General features: G+C 39.9%; 2 protein-coding genes across 4 annotated transcripts in view; one reads left to right on the top strand and one right to left on the bottom strand.

Annotated features, from left to right (window-relative positions):
- dnai1.2 (dynein, axonemal, intermediate chain 1, paralog 2) overlaps window positions 1-5,468 on the bottom strand; it is a 33,940-nt gene extending 28,472 nt beyond the window's left edge. For both annotated transcript variants that reach the window (XM_084927896.1, XM_084927895.1), the window contains exons 1-15: window positions 5,020-5,468; window positions 4,818-4,877; window positions 4,596-4,694; window positions 4,335-4,415; window positions 3,915-4,041; window positions 2,653-2,708; window positions 2,388-2,543; window positions 2,189-2,248; window positions 1,943-2,068; window positions 1,462-1,546; window positions 1,207-1,324; window positions 1,056-1,099; window positions 644-891; window positions 342-431; window positions 94-181 (exon numbers count right to left, since the gene is read on the bottom strand). In XM_084927896.1, the coding sequence (XP_084784022.1) occupies window positions 94-181; window positions 342-431; window positions 644-891; window positions 1,056-1,099; window positions 1,207-1,324; window positions 1,462-1,546; window positions 1,943-2,068; window positions 2,189-2,248; window positions 2,388-2,543; window positions 2,653-2,708; window positions 3,915-4,041; window positions 4,335-4,415; window positions 4,596-4,694; window positions 4,818-4,877; window positions 5,020-5,058 (1,477 nt within the window). In that variant the 5' untranslated portion in view covers window positions 5,059-5,468. The remainder of the gene's footprint in view (window positions 1-93; window positions 182-341; window positions 432-643; window positions 892-1,055; window positions 1,100-1,206; window positions 1,325-1,461; window positions 1,547-1,942; window positions 2,069-2,188; window positions 2,249-2,387; window positions 2,544-2,652; window positions 2,709-3,914; window positions 4,042-4,334; window positions 4,416-4,595; window positions 4,695-4,817; window positions 4,878-5,019) is intronic.
- A 385-nt stretch (window positions 5,469-5,853) lies between these two features.
- fam219aa (family with sequence similarity 219 member Aa) lies at window positions 5,854-17,372 on the top strand. Of its 2 annotated transcripts, none has more exons than XM_084927893.1 (6): window positions 5,854-6,109; window positions 10,558-10,654; window positions 11,205-11,298; window positions 11,984-12,064; window positions 13,624-13,699; window positions 14,129-17,372. In XM_084927893.1, the coding sequence occupies exons 1-6, from the start codon at window positions 6,050-6,052 to the stop codon at window positions 14,285-14,287; spliced, it is 567 nt and encodes a 188-aa protein (XP_084784019.1). In that variant the 5' UTR covers window positions 5,854-6,049; the 3' UTR covers window positions 14,288-17,372. The 2 variants fall into 2 exon arrangements, with proteins under 2 accessions (XP_084784019.1, XP_084784020.1); XM_084927894.1 differs by having other exon boundaries at window positions 5,856-6,109; window positions 13,624-13,678.
- The last annotated feature ends 240 nt before the right edge of the window (window positions 17,373-17,612 follow it).

Genomic DNA, 17,612 nt, shown 5'->3' with positions numbered 1-17,612 from the left:
TATTACAGACACCACCCTGATATACCAGACTGAAAGAATGTTGCATTCTTTTACCATCAATACAGTAACAACTATATTTGAGTGAAGCTTTACCAATGCTGGGAGCCTGTGCACCTTCTGGGCCCTCAGAAACTGCACCATTCAGTGTCAGTCTGATGATGTCTGTGAAAACCAGCTCATTCTGCAATCATGTAAACACACAGTGATTCCTCTTTAGATATATACAAATACAAAAGCCAAAGCAACCTGCTTTTGTGCAGTGCACATGAGAAATTTGAACCTAATTTGAGTGCAAGCTACAGATATAATACGACAACAAAATGTATATCTCCTCGGCTAACCTTGACAAGTGTCCAGGACACAACTCGGCCATCAGACGACACAGAATAGAAATTGTGGTTGTTGTCCATATCATCACTCTGCCAGCGGACCTAGAAAAAAAAAGTACACTGTATTGGGTTGCAGTAGCATGAATGGCATGAGTGAAAGTAGGTTGTTCTTAGTGCTATTTTCAGCTCTCAAAATGGCAAAATGCATAAGTGAACACAAAGTAAGCAAAGATGTGACAGAAATTAGACTGAACAGTGCACACATCCTGAATTTCTGTCACCCTATCCACCACTGTCATGCCATCCACTCGCACCTGCCAGACAGGATCTGTGTGCTTGCCAGTCTTGGCTGTACTCTTGTAAACAGGCTCCTGTCCCTCCTCCTTCAAGCTGTAGACAGCCACACAGCCATCGTAGAAGCCCACTGCCACCAGGTGGGAATGCTGTGCATGAATGTCGAGGCACATGACACCAGAACTGGTGGGGTAGATGTACTCTGGGAAGGCAGGGTTTTTCAGCGAGTAGAAGAGAAGCATGCCACATCCCTGTCTACTGAAGTTGTCTGGCCAAGAGAGGGACACAAGTGAGTGGTTTGCAAAAAAAGATAGATTATTAATTTACAGCATTTGTTTAAAAAAGAAAGAAAACATAATTTAGATAAATTTAAGTTGTCTAAGACGGTGACAGATGAGGTGCTTACTAACAGCTCTCTGCCTTTGGACTTACATGATCCCAATCCCACAGCAAAAAGGTCCTGATATTTATTATTCCTGTTAAGGACAGGTGACTCAGTATCATGACAGCAGAGGAAACAAACAATCATTGAAATCCAGTCATTTCTCTGAGGTAACGTTGTAGAGCCAATGAGTCAACCTACCAGCAGAGGGCAGTGACAGACAGTGTCTTGGCTTTGTCATATTGAAACTTCCACAAGGGGAGAAGGGTTCCCTCCTGCTCCCTAAACTCATCAGAGGCATCCTCAAAGTATTTAAAATCTGAAACGGTATAGAAGGAGAGAAATTAGAGGAGAAGAAAAGAGATGAGAATGTCCTTGCTTGATTATGAAATCAGGCTGTAGTTCATTGTTGTTCATCATTGTTGTTCATCTGTTATGTACGATAACAAAACAAACCTTGTGCTATGTCATCAAATGTATTCTGACTGATCGTTCGTTCAAGGATCTTTGATGCCATGGTCCATTTGGTGACATCTTCACTCTATAACAGAAATGTCACACTGGATGAAAACACTGCAAAAACATGCAATAAACAATAAATATGACTATTATGAGAACATAAAAATTATGGTGTCATTTAGTGATTTTGTTTTATGATTAGCTCAGTGAAAACCCTTAGTAATGCATTAATATGGTGTTATATACATGGTTTGTATGGCAGCAAGATAAAGCTTCTTTTGTCTGCTCCTTTATTCCCAAGGGGTTACCGTGGCAGCGGATGCCCTTCCTGAAAAAATCCCCAAGGACCTTGTGTCACCTCCCAGATTTTTTGATTGTTAAATGAATGTGTAAACCATGTTAAATGTAAATGTGCTAAAATACAAATATTAGATACATGTTGAGGTTAGGCTGTAAAGTTTTTCAGTCGTCAACTTACCTGAGTCTCCATCAGCATCACCTTTTTGCTTTTGCCATTATCTTTTTGTGAGTGCGTGCCTTTCTGCTTCTCTTTGTTTTTCTCTTGTTTCTGCAGCTCCTGCACGTATGCATCATAGATCTCCCACTGCCAATAACAGAGTTATTACCATCAAATGATAGGGGAACAAATATTCACTGATGCTCAACAGAGAGAAAACAAATGTGGTCTAAACATATCCTTTGATCACATCAGGGAATCCAGTACCTGATTAGCAGTAGCAGAGAAGCTGCTTCGTGGAGGAGGTTCAGTCTGGCAGATTCTATCCTGCAAGGAAATTAAGAATAACTTCACTGAAACTTTTGAGTTTATGTTAATCTCTCTATCTACTTATTGAAACTGTTTTAATGCAAAATCAAATACGTCAACCATTGCACAAAATACTGGCTTTGCCTCTCCTACCTACCCTCATTGGATTATTGAGAGTCTGAGAGGCTCGATTACTGAAGTTAAACTGGTTAGTCACTTTTGGCTCTTTCTTGTTGATTCTGGAGGCAGCACTGTCTGGTCTGTCCTCATCGCCAGCTTCCTCCACGTCCCCTCCATCCACTACAGGATTAACCTGTGGAAAACCAACAAACAGATATTTGTAGCGCAAGTCAAACTTTGACTAATTTACGCTTTAAAGAGTTAAGTTTAGGAAAAGATTTATTTTATAAATTTTTTTTCACCGAGGTTTCTGCTTTCTCCTCTTCAGACTCTGCTGTGGCATCAACTGTTGCAATCTCTAGACACATAAAAAAATCTATTATATCTCTGATATCTCACTATTGGGATCTCACTTTTTGCGAAACAGGGTATTTCTCACATTTTATGTTGCAAGGCAAAAGCGACACCTTGAGGCATCACGTGTCAACTACAACAGAGGGGAAAATAAAACACTACAGGCAACAAAAACAAATTCTGAGAACAAATCATTAGTTTTTGGGTTTGTTTGTTTTTTTGACTACAGAGTGAAAGCCTTAAGCAACCCTCATTTCTTTATATTTTGTTTTTCAATGAGCCAGACTTTCTTATAAGTTTTAAAGTGGTTTTAAGCAATATTTTCCAAAAGAAGTATGAGCTAAAAACTTGCCATATCTCAGCATAGTGTGCAGTGTGTCCTTAAAAAATCAGAGAAAACTGGACAAGTGGAGAGTGTCAAGAAGCCATTTTTAACAACACAAGGGAACTGGGGAGCAACTTATACAAGAACTGCATTAAAAATCAGTGGAAACAGGTTTATAGAGTAATGAATCCCAGTTTTAAAGTTTTTGGTTGACATTGTCATCACTATGTATGGAGGAAGTCAGGAGAGAGGTGCAATAGTAAATTTCTACAACCATCTGTAAAACACCAGAGACTCTGTCAAGGTTCGGGGTTGCATTTCAGTTGGTGGTGTTGGGGATCTCGTCAAAAGTTATGATATTATGACAGCAGAAAAGTGCCTCCAGATTTTGATCCACCACGCAATACCAAAAGCATCTGACTGGCAACAGCTTATTTTTTTAATGATATAAAAATTATCCCAAACATACTCCCAATGGATTAAAAGCACACCTAGATATAAAAACAATGAGTGGAACACTGTGAATTGGCCTCTCCAGAGCCAGGACCTCAACATTACTAAAGCAGTGTGGGATCATCTTGCCAGAGAACAGAACAATAGGCAGCCAACATACAGTGTATAAGTATATACTGTATTTACTATACTGTAGTAAATACAGTATTGTTTTTACTACAGCTACTACTACTACTGCTTATTTTCTATATGTATATAATGCATTTCCATTTCCTTTTCAATAAATGTTCAATTAATGTCTTTTTTTTCCTGCAAAATATAAAGAAATACAGGGTGGTTAAAGACTTTTTGACTTATCTTATATATCATATATATAAAGTAGAGCAAAATCTATACATATTATCCTCTATTGTAGGATGTTTCAGTAAATACCTTGAGCTAAGCCTTCCTTGACCCTAAGTTTACGAGCCTCTTCAGAGTCTTGATGCACAAGGCTGCCCTCTAAAACAAAGTGAACCGCCATCTGATCCACAACATTGATAGGCTTGTAGGAACGTTCCTGAGAGAAACCCGAAAGAAAAATATCACGAAATGTGCTTGTTTAGTCTGGTTAGAAATTAAAAGAGAGAGGAGAAGCGAATGCATGGGGACTACCTGCATAGATTGCATCAAATTATTTGAGATGAAACAAATAACACTTGCGGCAAACAAGTTATTCTTATGCTAAATGTAAGAGGCTCACAGTAAAGCAATTATCAGTCTACAGTCCACATCTTAATCTGTATTTTGTATACTTTCATTGCATCTATAAACAGTGATTTTGATTTTTCCATCTGGATCTAGCTTCTTTACCTTGAAGCTGTAGCGGACAATATTTTGAGGGGCGTGTGGGTTGTTTGCAGTCAAAATCCTTGTGATCTCCTCCTTCAGCTCCTATTCATTATCAACATAGAGATATCCTTAACACAAGGACAATTAATTTAATTATAGCTAACAATTTTAATATAGGCACTGAATGATAAAGAACAGCATCAAAGTCTGCGCAAATTTCTTCAGTTCAGCCCACATGGTTATCTTAAACCTGAGAAATGAGTATTTCCATCCTTCTCTTACAGCCTCAGTAAGCTCCATCTGATCTGGAGGCCTCACAAGGGCTTTCCCCTGAGACCACTCCTCCCATCCAGTCCCCGTCTCCACAGCCTCTTCCTCATCCTGTAACGTTGCATAGAGAAGACATTTATGAATAAAAATCACATTATGTTATGATATAGTATATTCATCACTCTTCTCTTTCCGTCACCCAAACGCCAAAACCTATCCAATAAACACACCCACCTTTTTCTTAGTGGCAGCTTTCGTTGACTTTGCTCCAGGGAGCTTCTGAACGTTTGACCCCTGTGCGAAAATAACCAACAATCAGCTATACGGTGGGTTATATTACAGTAGGTCCTTAACAATTGCTTTACTTATCCGTGAAGCTACACCATGAATATTCTAGTTAGCTAATTCAGGCCAGCTAAACTGAGCTGACGTTTACCTTCCTTGCAAACGCTGCGTTGTTGTTAGGCACCGGCATTTTCAATTTGATTTTTAAAGCTAGTTTAGAAAGTTCGAAAGAAAAAAGGGAAAAACAAAACAAAATTAAACTAGTTAAAAGCTAAAAAAAAAGAACAGAAAAGAAAGAAAGAGCAAGGGGCTGTCTGCCAGTAGCCTGCTGCTGTATATAGGTTGTCAAGACAACCAGTTTTGGTTGGCGCAGAGCCGGAGACTGCTGGATGTGTTCAGTCCCTCAGACAACAATTGACTATGTGCACGAGACAATGCTAACTTCCTGGTTTGAGACCGGATGTGGGGTTGTGCATTTCCGGTAGCTTTACTTTGCGGTCAATCGCTACTGCGAAGATATACTTCAAAATCATGTCCAAAACTCGAAAACGGAAAGATTGCGTTAAGTTACAAAGAGCAGAAGGTGGGAACACTCACCGCTTTTGTGTCATAAAAAAATCTAATGATCAATTTTGACGTTTAAAGAGTTTAGATCGATCAGAACATTTTTATTAGTGAACTTTTTTTAGCAGTATTATTCTAATTTTATCAGCTAAAGAAAAAAATGTGGTCTGAAAGCTTTTGACATAACTATACTAAATAAGGAGTGTTTATTATGGAAAGGAAACAAGTGTATTTTTATATTAAATTAAAAAAAAAAATCAAACAAACCCCCTTCCCCCTCCAAAATCCCCCCAAAACAAAACAAAAAACACAAAAACGGACGTATGCTTGTCTTTACAATTCTAACTGAAAAAACGAATTTGGTTCACGGCGCATTTCCAGTGGGGATCTCATCTCTGATTGGACGGTTTTTTGCCTGAATAATTTATAGACCCGGAAGTGGGGCGGTACTGCTGTTTTGCTGTCGAGTCACCTCTGTCAGGATGGAAGAAAACGAGCAGCTATCATGCTGATTAACGAAGGATGCCGACTGCCGACCACCGTAAACCTGGCATAGTTCGAGTACATTCGACGTACAGCTTAAACCCCTGCATCGTTTTCTGCGACGCTTTGGCAAAATGATGGAAGAAATCGACAGGTTCCAAGTGCCTCCAGTTAACGGAGAGACACAGCCTCTGGTAAGAGACGAAAGACAAATCCCCCCACCCAAAAAACCAAAATACAAATCTCATGTAAATCAGTTTGTAATGTAGGCAAAAGGGCAAGTTTTAGTGTCGCCTGTGTGGTATTATAGTGATAGCCGTGTCATGTAATCTGCCTCTGAGCTAGCCGATAAAAATTTGGAGCTCTGGGACAAGCTGGCTCTGTGGGATGGGTGTAAATCGACCATCTATAGATGGAAAGGAAAGGAACGCGTCTGTTGGTTTCTCTGTACGATAAATATATTAGCATTACATGTAATAACTGATAGATGAACAAGCCCTTACTTTTTTTTCTCATAGCAATTAAACTGCGCACTTTGCAGAAATCGTGATTCTTTCAAATTCACGTCAGTATGCGCTTGTTTACATCAATAGCTGACACAGCTCACTGTTTTCACATTTCGTCATTTGGTGACGTCTTATTTGGGTCGGGATGGGTGAGTCCAAATGATCGCGTGAATCCATGCCCATACTGCGGACTGAAGTGTGGTAATAGTTGGCTCGAGCAGGCCCAAAGTAAGAGGATAGTCCCTGCATATTTTACCCACTGACAAGTTTCGAGACCTGTCAGAAAAATTGAAATGGATTTACTTCAGCACCAGCAACTCACGTCATTACCGTTTCCTTCTGCTTATAATGTTTCTCTCTCTCTAGATTTGAAATAAGTCGTGGTCACTAGTGACAAATTGAACAACTGGCCTCATTCCCTGCGTTCAGTTTTGCGTTCATTTTTAAGTGCTTTTATATCAACAGTACATCACTCCGAGATATTACTAACACAGAAGCCTTCTTCTTCACATGTGAAACAAAGCAGCCTCAAACAGCTGCCCTTTTTTCTTTTTTTTGCTTTTTAAGCGTTTGCCTCAGGGGGTTAGGCAAAAGCAGTGCTCCAAGTCATACTGTTGACATTATACCAGTGCTTTTCCAGCCTTACTACCCCTGAGGAAATCACACAAGAACAGGCTTCCCTCACAAAGTCTCGTTTGCTTTGTGCAGCAGCGATCACCTTGCTGTGTTAAGATCAGATCAGTCTGCACTCGTGTTTCATCCAGAGAGGTTTCCTTGTGAAGCTGAATCAGAGATGGCCCTGCTTAGACTGTGCATACAGTGGCGTTGGTCAGCACGTGCCCTAAAAGTCTTGAAATCACATTGTGTATTCCTTTTCATCTTTCAACTGTAAAAGGCGATGTGGGTTTAAAAATATTATTTTATAGTTCAGCTCACGATCTCAGCCACTGAGCCACATATGGCCGTGCATTTTAATGCTAATAACTTCATTGTGAATGGGATGCTTGAATGCTCATGGCACCTGCCTCTTTGTCAGGACTCTGTTTCACACAAATAAATCAGATTAATACTCAATTTTGAGCCGTTTAATTCCTTTTTTATATGATATTTTTTCTTTCAGTGGGGAAAAAAAAGCAACTTCCCCGAGAACTTCCCTTTTATGCTCTTCAGCACATGAACATCTGACAGTGATTACTGTAGGCTACATCTATTTATGGAAGATTTCCCTGCAACGCACTGAGACAGCAATATAGTCATCACTGCCTTGCATAAGGAAAGCATTCAGTTGTTTTAAAGGCCACCTGATGTATCAGTCTTAGCTGCTATTGGCTAGTGGATGGCCGTGATGCATAATCCTAGCAATCGCTTGGTGCTTATGCCGTGTCAGCAACCTTGTGGCACTTCATCATCACAGGTAGAAAAGAGGTTGCAAGCAGGACGACAGAGTGAATGAATGTGTATGCGAATGCATGATGAAGGTCAGGCCGATGGCCCATGTTTTATTGTCATACATATAAATAAATATAATGCCCCAAGTGTCATAGATCATCCTTTAATCTTTCATCAGTAGTTGTCAGCAGTCAATACAGGGTCTTTGGGGAATATCTATGCTCTTAATGCATGTTTTATAAGGTCTAGTTCAATTTAATCTTATCTCATTGCATCTCATTGCCACCTAATATCCTCCACAATGGCTTGATTATCATTTGGGTTTTGAAATGTTAAATTCAATTCTTTGGGCCAACTTTCTATCTAATACAAGGTGTTCTGGGTTGTCATATTCCAGGGCCTGTTTTAACTTGCTTATCGTGGGTACCTGCTACTTGCCGTCTGTAATTGTGCTGTCCTATTTTTTAAGAAGTGGCAGGAATTTCTGTCACAAACAGCTTAATACCGAATCCTATTCATTATTCACTGGCAGGCTCTGCTGAAAATTTTCAAAAGGATTTATTTGACAGGCGGTGTGACCGTACAACATCACAGCATCTTTCTGTAGTGGAAGGAAAGCGCGAAGAAGCAAAGTAAAAATCCGGTGGGTAAGCCTGAGGATCTAAGGGACGGGCCTGTCACAGAACAGAAGATATTTGTGCTTGTTATGGTGGGAATACCTCATCTGTGCGCTGTGATTTCACAACCTCCTTTAATGTGTGTATCGTATCCACTGTTGCAGTTTTCATGAATTTTCTTTTGGTTTTAATGGTTGCGCTGCTGAAAATGCACACACAAACTGCTCTGTTTTACAGTTGTTTGGAATTTGGATCTAACATACATTGCGGGTGGCTCCATAGCCTACTGGTCTACACATTTGTCTAATATGTGAAAGATCCCTGGTTTGATCCTGGGAGGAGACACAAATCCCTTTTAGGGTTGTGTCAGGAAGGGCATCCAGTGTAAAAACTCCTCTATCAAACATGCAGAGCTACCTGCTATGGGTCACTTGTTGAAAATAGCTTTTTATCTTTTAGCTTATCTTTTTCTTGAGGTCATAATTGTAACTTGTCAGAGGATTTTCATCATTTTAAAATGTATGTAAAAATAAATATGTTAATAAATACATTTAATTTTTACATCCCGTAGAAGCAAACAGTTTGACATTTATCCATATGTGACTGAAACAAGTTCATGCAGAAAATAGCTGCGTGTTTTATTCCCAAATCTGCAGCTACATGTCCATCCTACAAAGCCCAACTGGAAATTGCTAATGGGGGAAACCCTAAAGCCGAGGTGAACGCCTTCTTTTCTGTTAGTCAGTAGCTACAACTAAACTTTACCCTTCACAGCAGTTATTACTATCTCATACCGCTGTCCTGATCAAGATGGCACAAAAGCAGCTCCACTTCCTGAGCCAAGGAGCTGCTGTTTGTCTTTCTGTAGATGCTCTATTGAAAGTGCACTGGCATGCTACATCCCAGTGAGGTTTGCCAGCTGCACTGCTCAGGAAAAGACAGCAATCCAGAGAGTTGTCAACACAGCACAGAAGATCATCGACTTTGCTCTACTGTCCTCGGAGCTCTACATGTCCAACTGGCACAGAGTGCATAATATATTAATAAAATGCAGACCTGTTTACTGCAAATGCAAAACTGTTCGCTGTATATAATTTGTAGATGAATACTGTGTTCCTAAAATGAGGCACAATAGGTTTATCTTATCTAATGTTACATAATTGCCAGCGCTGTCTGCTTACTCAGCTTTTTTCACCCATAAACAGACTGATATGTAACTGCAAAGCATCTCTTTTATTATTCAGCAATTCTAAAAATATTAACTCATTACATTTTGGTGCGGTTCTGGTTTACATTCTTTACAATTGCAAAACGCAGCATCATGTCCTCTCCGAGAGGAACAGTAATCTATTTACTGTCTCTGCTAAATGATTATAGATCAGCTTTATTTGTCTTTTAGAATTGACCTGAACTGGCATAGTACTGTAAGTGTTTCAGCTATCCACCCCTACTTATTCATTTTAAATTGTCATAGCATATTCAGACAGGGAGCATACGCTATTTCAGATACACCATTGGTATGAATTTTTTAACTTAAAGTGTCAAATTTCAGCTCCAGATATTTACTTGCTTAAAGCCTTTTTTAAATATAGCACCCATTTCTCTGGAGAGTATTCAAAGTTATCGAAAGCCAAATGCCTGGTAGCCTTCGTTCATGTGGCCCGCTGAGTCCCACACAGCGCAACAACGGGAGGCCTGTGGGATCAACATAATGTGCAGCTCTGTGAGGAGAGGAGGCCAAGTGCGGCCTAGCTCCCCTCTCTCAATCTGGCGAAAGCGTGGCTTCAACAGCAACCCCCTCTGTTCTCCCACAGCCAACTCCCCATGCAATCACCACTTGCTCACACATGAAAGAGAGAGCTGCTAACATAGGCCGAACACTCAAGCCTATTGATGCTGCAATCCAAGCAGCGATAGAAGGCTGCAGGAAACTTTCCAGGGTGCTTTACCCGAGTAGGTTCTAAAGCAGGCTGATTTGCCAGCTTTGTTGGTTAGTAATAAATCAGACAATCACTCTCGTCTGAGTGAGTTGACTGGACTTTGTTCAGTCTCACGTACCTCTACAGTAAAGAGTTAAATGGCAGTCGTAAATAAAGAAACACAACCTAACACATATTTATTTTTCTCTAGGACCCCGCAGCATCTTCCACCTCAGAGGCAGAGCCTGACACTAAGGGAGAAAGTGTGGCCATGAACTACAAGCCTTCGCCACTGCAGGTCCAAATAGGTATTGTAGTCAACACAGCGCAAATCAATGCATGACATGTCTTCATGTTTATCATTTAGAAATCAATTACCTTTGCTGTGGGATACCACAGTATGCAGGTTTGCTTTGCTGTGTCATCCAAAGTCAACATGAGGATATTTCTTATCTATACTGGATGTCAATGAAATTATTTTCCTTATTATTTTCAGTCTTTCTTACTGTCTAATAACTACAGAGGCCAGCTGTCTAACGGATGCTGTGTGTGTTGACACTTCTTCTTGTTGACCTTGATGTTTTTTTCTTTTTTTGTGTGTGGCTAAACAACCAATCAAAACTTGGCTGATATGGGACAGTCCTAATAGATGCCATATTAAAATGACCTTACACCTCACAGTAGCCTTGGTTCACTACACTGTGGCATACTGTATTATATAGGCTGCATTTGGATAAAGCAATTTTGACATGAAAACAGGAAACTCGATTAAAAAAAAAAAACTGTCAAGGAACAATGCCAGTGTTTTTAGCTTAATTGGTGCATTTACTGATGACCTCACATCCTGTGGTTGCCCAGAGAAACAGAGGGACCTTGCCAGGAAGGGATCGGTGAAGAATGGCACCGTGGGAAGTCCTGTCAATCAACAACCCAAGAAGAATGCCAGGACAAGGTAGGGGCTTCCACTGCCTGTTTGTTTCTCTGTTATTCTGACCCGCTCAGCCACAAATGTTACACTTTGCGCTCATTAGCATTTTTTTCTATCTTCAGTTCCCCATTCAGGTCTGAAACTCAAAGCGCCTGAAATGCAAAACATGAGGACTGTGCGTCCTCTGAAAAGGCTTTATTTGCTGCAGGGCTGCTTGGGATGCCATCAGACTCCTTAATGCTATAGCAGAATGCAATAGGGCTTTTTAGCAAAGGCATATTTGGTGGTTTGTGAGTGGGAAGGCTGATACAAGTGTTAAAACATTGTGAGTGAAACAAGTGCAACCCACAGTATTACTGTCGCATCTGTTTAATCCCACTCCCTGGTGGATTAGTGGAACTATAAGAAAGGCTACCCACTGATCTGAACCCACATTCTCTCAGGCAGAAAGATAATCTGGCACTGCCTGCAGTTGGAAAGCTACAGATTAGCCTCAATTTAGGGGGAAATGAATGACATGGATGATGGATGAATGGCATACATATCACAAATATTAAATGCTGTTATTTGATTCTATGACTTTTACATTTGCAGGTATTGCAGGTAATGTTGTGTTAGATTTCTTCACAAATGTGAAGGACATGTGCTGATTGCTTTTTTAAGTTTACTTCTAATATAGACGTGTGCTCTTCTCCATTCTCTTTTGTAGGCTGGTGGTGCCAAACAAAGGCTACTCCTCCTTAGACCAGAGCCCAGATGAGAAGCCTCTGGTAGCGCTGGACACAGACAGGTAGGTACCGTACATGTTGTCACGTCGACTTAATTAAAATCATTTTTTTTTACAGACAGATTTTTAGGAAGAGTGCAGATGAGCTAAAAAGACAAACTGCCTTGTAGAACTTGTATTTTTTGTAGGCCTTTCTCTGTCACATCGGCATATTAATCCAAAGAGTAACTTGAGAGAATCCCTAACAGCCGGTATCCTAAAAAGGGGCAAAGCCTCTCCCAGGGCTCCGGATTAGAGGATAGCGGGGTGAGGATTTGGACAGGCAAAAGCAGCTCAAAGAGAGCGCTCACATCCACCCTGTGCCAGCAGGACAGTATTTGACACAGATGAGTCCCACCCTTCGCACCCCCTTGTGTTGCTACATGTGGCAAACCCGCTCTTGTAAAATGAGCTCTCTGATAGCCAACAAAGCTTACATCATGTATTGCATCATATACTCTGTCTGACAAGCTTTCTCTGACTCATAGCCTCGCGGGATGCCCATTTGTTCATTGTTCACATTTTAGATTCATGTACACGTCCTTCACTCAATGTCTCCCTGTTTTACTCTCTCTATATCTCTATATCATCTTTCTCTATGAAGGCAACAGGACAAAAATAGACAAAACCTTTGTCTGAATACATTTTGAGCTTAAATATGATACAGAAATGAAAGAAAATTTAATTTACTATTTTTAATTACATATTTTTTCATTGCCACATACATGATACAGTCATTTTTCCTAAAAGTCTCTCAGCCAAATGCCTCACAGTCATTCTGCTGTTGTTTGTCCAGCATCACTCAACACTTTAACACAACCTAATGCAGGCTATAATATTCTGTTATTTCTTATCTTCGTCATTTGATAAATTTCATGTTAGTCACGGACCACTTACCAAAGATGTTGTATCGCATTCTAATTAACACTTTTAGTTCCTTTTTCTCACTACAGCCCTGATCAAACACACATTTTTAATAGTTTCTGGTCCTCTAAAGCCTCCACTGACTCTGCTAAATATAGAGTAGTTATGGAGGCGTTGGTTATGCTAATGATCAGATCTCATGAGTGCATATCTCATCGTGCATGAGTGACATTCATCAGGCTGTAATAAGCGATTTACGACAGCTTTGTCTTAACTAAGAGTGTTTAACATGAAACTAGAAAAAAATGTTTCTGTGAGGTCCAGTAAATTTCACCACTTTATGTTTCCCTTCAAAGGTTACATTCAGATTTACTTAGAAAGATGAATATAACAGCTTTAATTAATATAATCCCTTTTCAAAGAGAAGTGCTGCTCAGGTAGTGTAAACTGCATGCATTATGTTGGATAATAGCTTCTGAGTTTCTAGTGGAACTGTGGAGGTTTGCAAGTCTTAAAATTTAAATATCTTTATCTGGAGAATAAATAACCCCAATAGAGGCTGTAAATGTGATACGGGCAGTCATGAATCAGTAGACTGAGTTTTGTTGCGACCGGCTTCAATTCCCACTATTTCATTATCACTACAACTTACTGTTACATAGACGCCCCCCACCCCCACCCCATTTTTAATGTCTAACCACTGATGTCGTGTCTTGCAGTGACGATGACTTTGACATGTCCAGATACTCCTCATCAGGATATTCCTCAGCCGAGGTGAGATGTCTGAGGGACCAGGTATTTATACACATATTATATTGTTTCACAGCATCGTGTGGTGAAATCACGAAAACCGCCATGTGATCACACACTTCCTTTGTCACACCAGATGTCTGTGCGTCCATTCAAGTGTACACTGGCGTCTTCGATCTTTCACTCACGCTCACCTGTAATGACTTCTCCATAATTGTCATCTGGATAGATTTGTTCCTTTTCATTTCTTCCACTTAGAGTAGAATAAATATATAAATTATTTATATTTTTGGGGTTCTTGACTCAAGCTATTACATCAGTAAGTTCTCTGTACTCTGCTATATTTCTGCTTTGTGTGTCTTTTTATTAATTTAGACTACAAAGATTTATTTTCTCTCTATTGATCTATGCTATATATTGCTAGAATCAGCATAGAAAGTTGATGCCTGATACTTGTTTCTTCGGGTTTCACAGCAGATCAACCAGGACCTGAACATCCAGCTCCTGAAGGACGGTTACCGACTTGATGAGATTCCTGATGATGAGGATCTGGATCTGATCCCTCCTAAAGCAGTCAACCCCACTTGTATGTGCTGCCAGGCTGCTCCCTCCGCAGCCTGTCAAATCCAGTAGCACTAACCCCACCTACACAGTCTCCTCCATGCCACCTGTACTGAGGCCAACAACTGACCAGAGTGGCAACAGAGGAAGAAAAATTAAAGGCTGGCAAAGGCACAAAGGGAAAAAAACAACAACCAAGGGTTTATAAATGTGAAAATTGAATATGTACAGTATCTGTGCATGTTCCTCCTATGGTAGGATCTGTGCATCTTACTTCTGCATTGTTGGTTCAAAAGGGACTCGACTGATGGCAGAAACATTACCTCTAAGAGAAACACACGACTTTGTTTGAACTTCCATCTCATGCTTGTGGATTTTCTGGCTTAAACAGACCGCGATGGTGCAACGCTGGTGAAGAAAAAAAACTGTAAAATGACAGGAGCTCAACCAAATACGTGTGATGGTGACAGGTTGTTATTACCGCGTCATCCGCCCATCCAAGCAGATGACTTCTTCTACTGATGTACACAAAGGACAAGAAGAGATCGGAAGCTTTGTAGTGGCCATTGTTTTTCTTTTTCTTTTCTTTCAGCCAGTCTGCTTTGTCTTCCTGTGTATATATGTGTCAAACGTGATGTGTGCGATTAAGCCCAGGAACACCGTGCTAAACCATCCAGCTGCCGATAAAACACTAATGCTATAATAAAGTAGTAATCCAGATTCTTTTCTTTTTATTTATTTTTTCTTTTACATGTTTATCTTTAACACAAAGATTGTACTGGGCCGTTGTTTTATATTTAGTTTAAAAAAAAAGAAGCAGAAAAATGCATGTTGCCTGTTAACACTGTGCCCAGATGACCAGCCTGTGCAGATAATTTATCCGTTTTTATTGAGCCCTTAGCACATCCTTGTGCTGAGGAGACATTAATGTGCTTTCAGAAACATAGTTAATCTCATTTAGGTTCACATACTGTAATATCAGTAAATCTAGTGAAACCATATAGTGTCAGCTCAGCGAGTAAGTGTGTACTTAAAGTGTGTTCGTCTGCATTAGCCTCCCTCAGTGACGGTTCACATAAACTTAGGAAAGTAGTAGAAAGAAAAGGGCTTGGAAATGGGAAATACATTGGTAGGGATGTAGTGTTGGTCACACATACAGGTTTCTGACGCATGTTGAAGTGATCTCATAATGCTTGGATGCTGATTTTCTTTTTTTAATCTTATATTTTTCCCTCTATTTTCCCGTCATTCTTCTTCTTTTTTTAGATAGGAACATTAACATGCCATCCCTTTTCATTTTTACGTTTTTTTTGTAAAGTATGAAACGAGTGCATATTACTTGAGTAATAATAGAACTCATTGATGTGGGGACAGGATCTGTACGTGTAGCATATGTTGACAGTGCTTTATGCCATTCACTATTTTCAGGTTCTATAGAAACTGTTTATTTGTGGGGCGATCGTGGCTCAAAGAGTTGGCAGTTTGTCATGTAACCGGAAGGTTGCCGGTTCGAGCCCCAGCTCGGACAGTCTCGGCCGTTGTGTCCTTGGGCAAGACACTTCACCTACCGCCTACTGGTGATGGCCAGAGGGGCCGATGGCGCGATATGGCTGCCTCGCCTCTGTCAGTCTGCCCCAGGGCAGCTGTGGTTACAACTGTAGCTGCCTCCACCAGTGTGTGAATGTGAGAGTGAATGAATAGTAGAATTGTACAGCGCTTTGAGGGCCCCGAAAAGTGCTATGTAAATGCAATCCATTATTTGTTGTTTAAATGTACTGAAAGAGCATTCTTTGTTTTCCTTTTTTCTTTTTAATGATTTTATTACTCTGAAGATTGGCAGAACTCTGCAGACAACATATTTATTTTGTGGCTGATGGTAAAAGTCACTTGAACGTGAATCGACTCCAAAAGAAATGATCATGCAAGGTCGCGCCAGCTGCTTCAGAAAAATTCAAGTAATGAGCTTTTAGAAGTGTACTACTGTTCATGATCATGAAGCATTCAGAGACACCATCTCTTTAAAATAATTTCAAAATCGATGAGCTCTACAGCTTGAATGAAACGTAGCTGATAGCGTACATGTGAGTCTGTGTGCACTTTACATTCAATTGCAGTGTATAGTAACAAGAAGTACTGACGAATATTCAAGGAGTTACAAATACTGCGCATCTACAGTGCAGAGCCTCATTTTGAGTCTCTTGTTAGATGTGCGGCTGTGTTTCTGGGGGTTCTGTCAAAGCTGATAATGTGTTGATTTCTTTTATGTTTTTCTGTTATGATAATGAAAGACTACAAAAAGCACCAGTAACAATCAAGATCTAAAAGACTGATGCGATTGGAGATACAGTGTGTAATGTTTACCTCCTAAAGGACTCTTGCTTTGTGATCTTGCTTTTGCTTTTTGTTGTTTACGTTTAAGTTTGTAGTGGTGGTCATCAAGAGATGAACCTTTGCACTGTACTATATATAAGGAAGTAGTACCGTATTTATAGCATAAAACAACTAAAAGTTGATTGGATAGAGATAACTAAAAAATCTGAATTAACAATTCAGAAAATATTGCTTATTTCCCTTTTATCCCTGATAGAACCTCAGTGTTCCTGCAGCATTTGATTTAGAAAAGTGCACACTAAAAATAGTTTACATTTTGCAAAAAGGTGCCATGTGTTTAGACAATAAAATCATGTGCAAAAAGTAGAAAAGTCCATCAACAGCACAGTAGGTAATTTAATGTCACCAGTGTAGCTAGTAGGTGGATGCACAGTTAGCATATATGATGAGGAAGTGATCGCGTGTGACTGTGGAGCTGTATTTTTTTTTTTTTCACCATTAACATCATCCTAATGGATTTTCACACAAGTCATCACAATTATCTTCTACCGATTGCAATACTTGTGGCTGATGTATAAATTAAGGTGTAGCTGACTTCTTCACTGACTTGAGTTTAGGGTAATTTCTTGTAATTGAAGCTATTTATTTGCAGTTGTGTGTTTTTTGTTTACTTTCACATGTGGGAAATAATTCATACACAGACTGAAGCTTTTTATTTGTTGTTATGATGATTGCGAACAGGTTCCATTTAGATTTTAATAGTGTTAAAGTTCTGTGTATAGTACAACATATCAAAAAAAATAAAAATAAATATTAGATATCTCAACTTTGATGGTGCCGTGTGACTCTGTAATATCCAGTTATATTCTTTAACTTCTTTAGACTCTGGTAGTTTTCCCTGCAGGAGATGAAACAAACAGCTACTGGCTGGAAGAGTTTCCTTGCCTTCCCTGCAGAGACTCTGCTGGTAATGGGTGATTGCCTACTGAAGTATATGACATTACGTCCAAAACGGGCAAGGTGGGGAGGGAGGGAACGATAGATTGATGGAGTAGTGAGTGCGGGG

This window comes from Perissodus microlepis, chromosome 5 (genome assembly GCF_051167445.1).
Source record: "Perissodus microlepis isolate ML-2025 ecotype Zambia chromosome 5, ASM5116744v1, whole genome shotgun sequence".
Taxonomy (NCBI): Eukaryota; Metazoa; Chordata; class Actinopteri; order Cichliformes; family Cichlidae; genus Perissodus; species Perissodus microlepis.
This window is presented reverse-complemented; position numbering and strand designations above follow the sequence as displayed.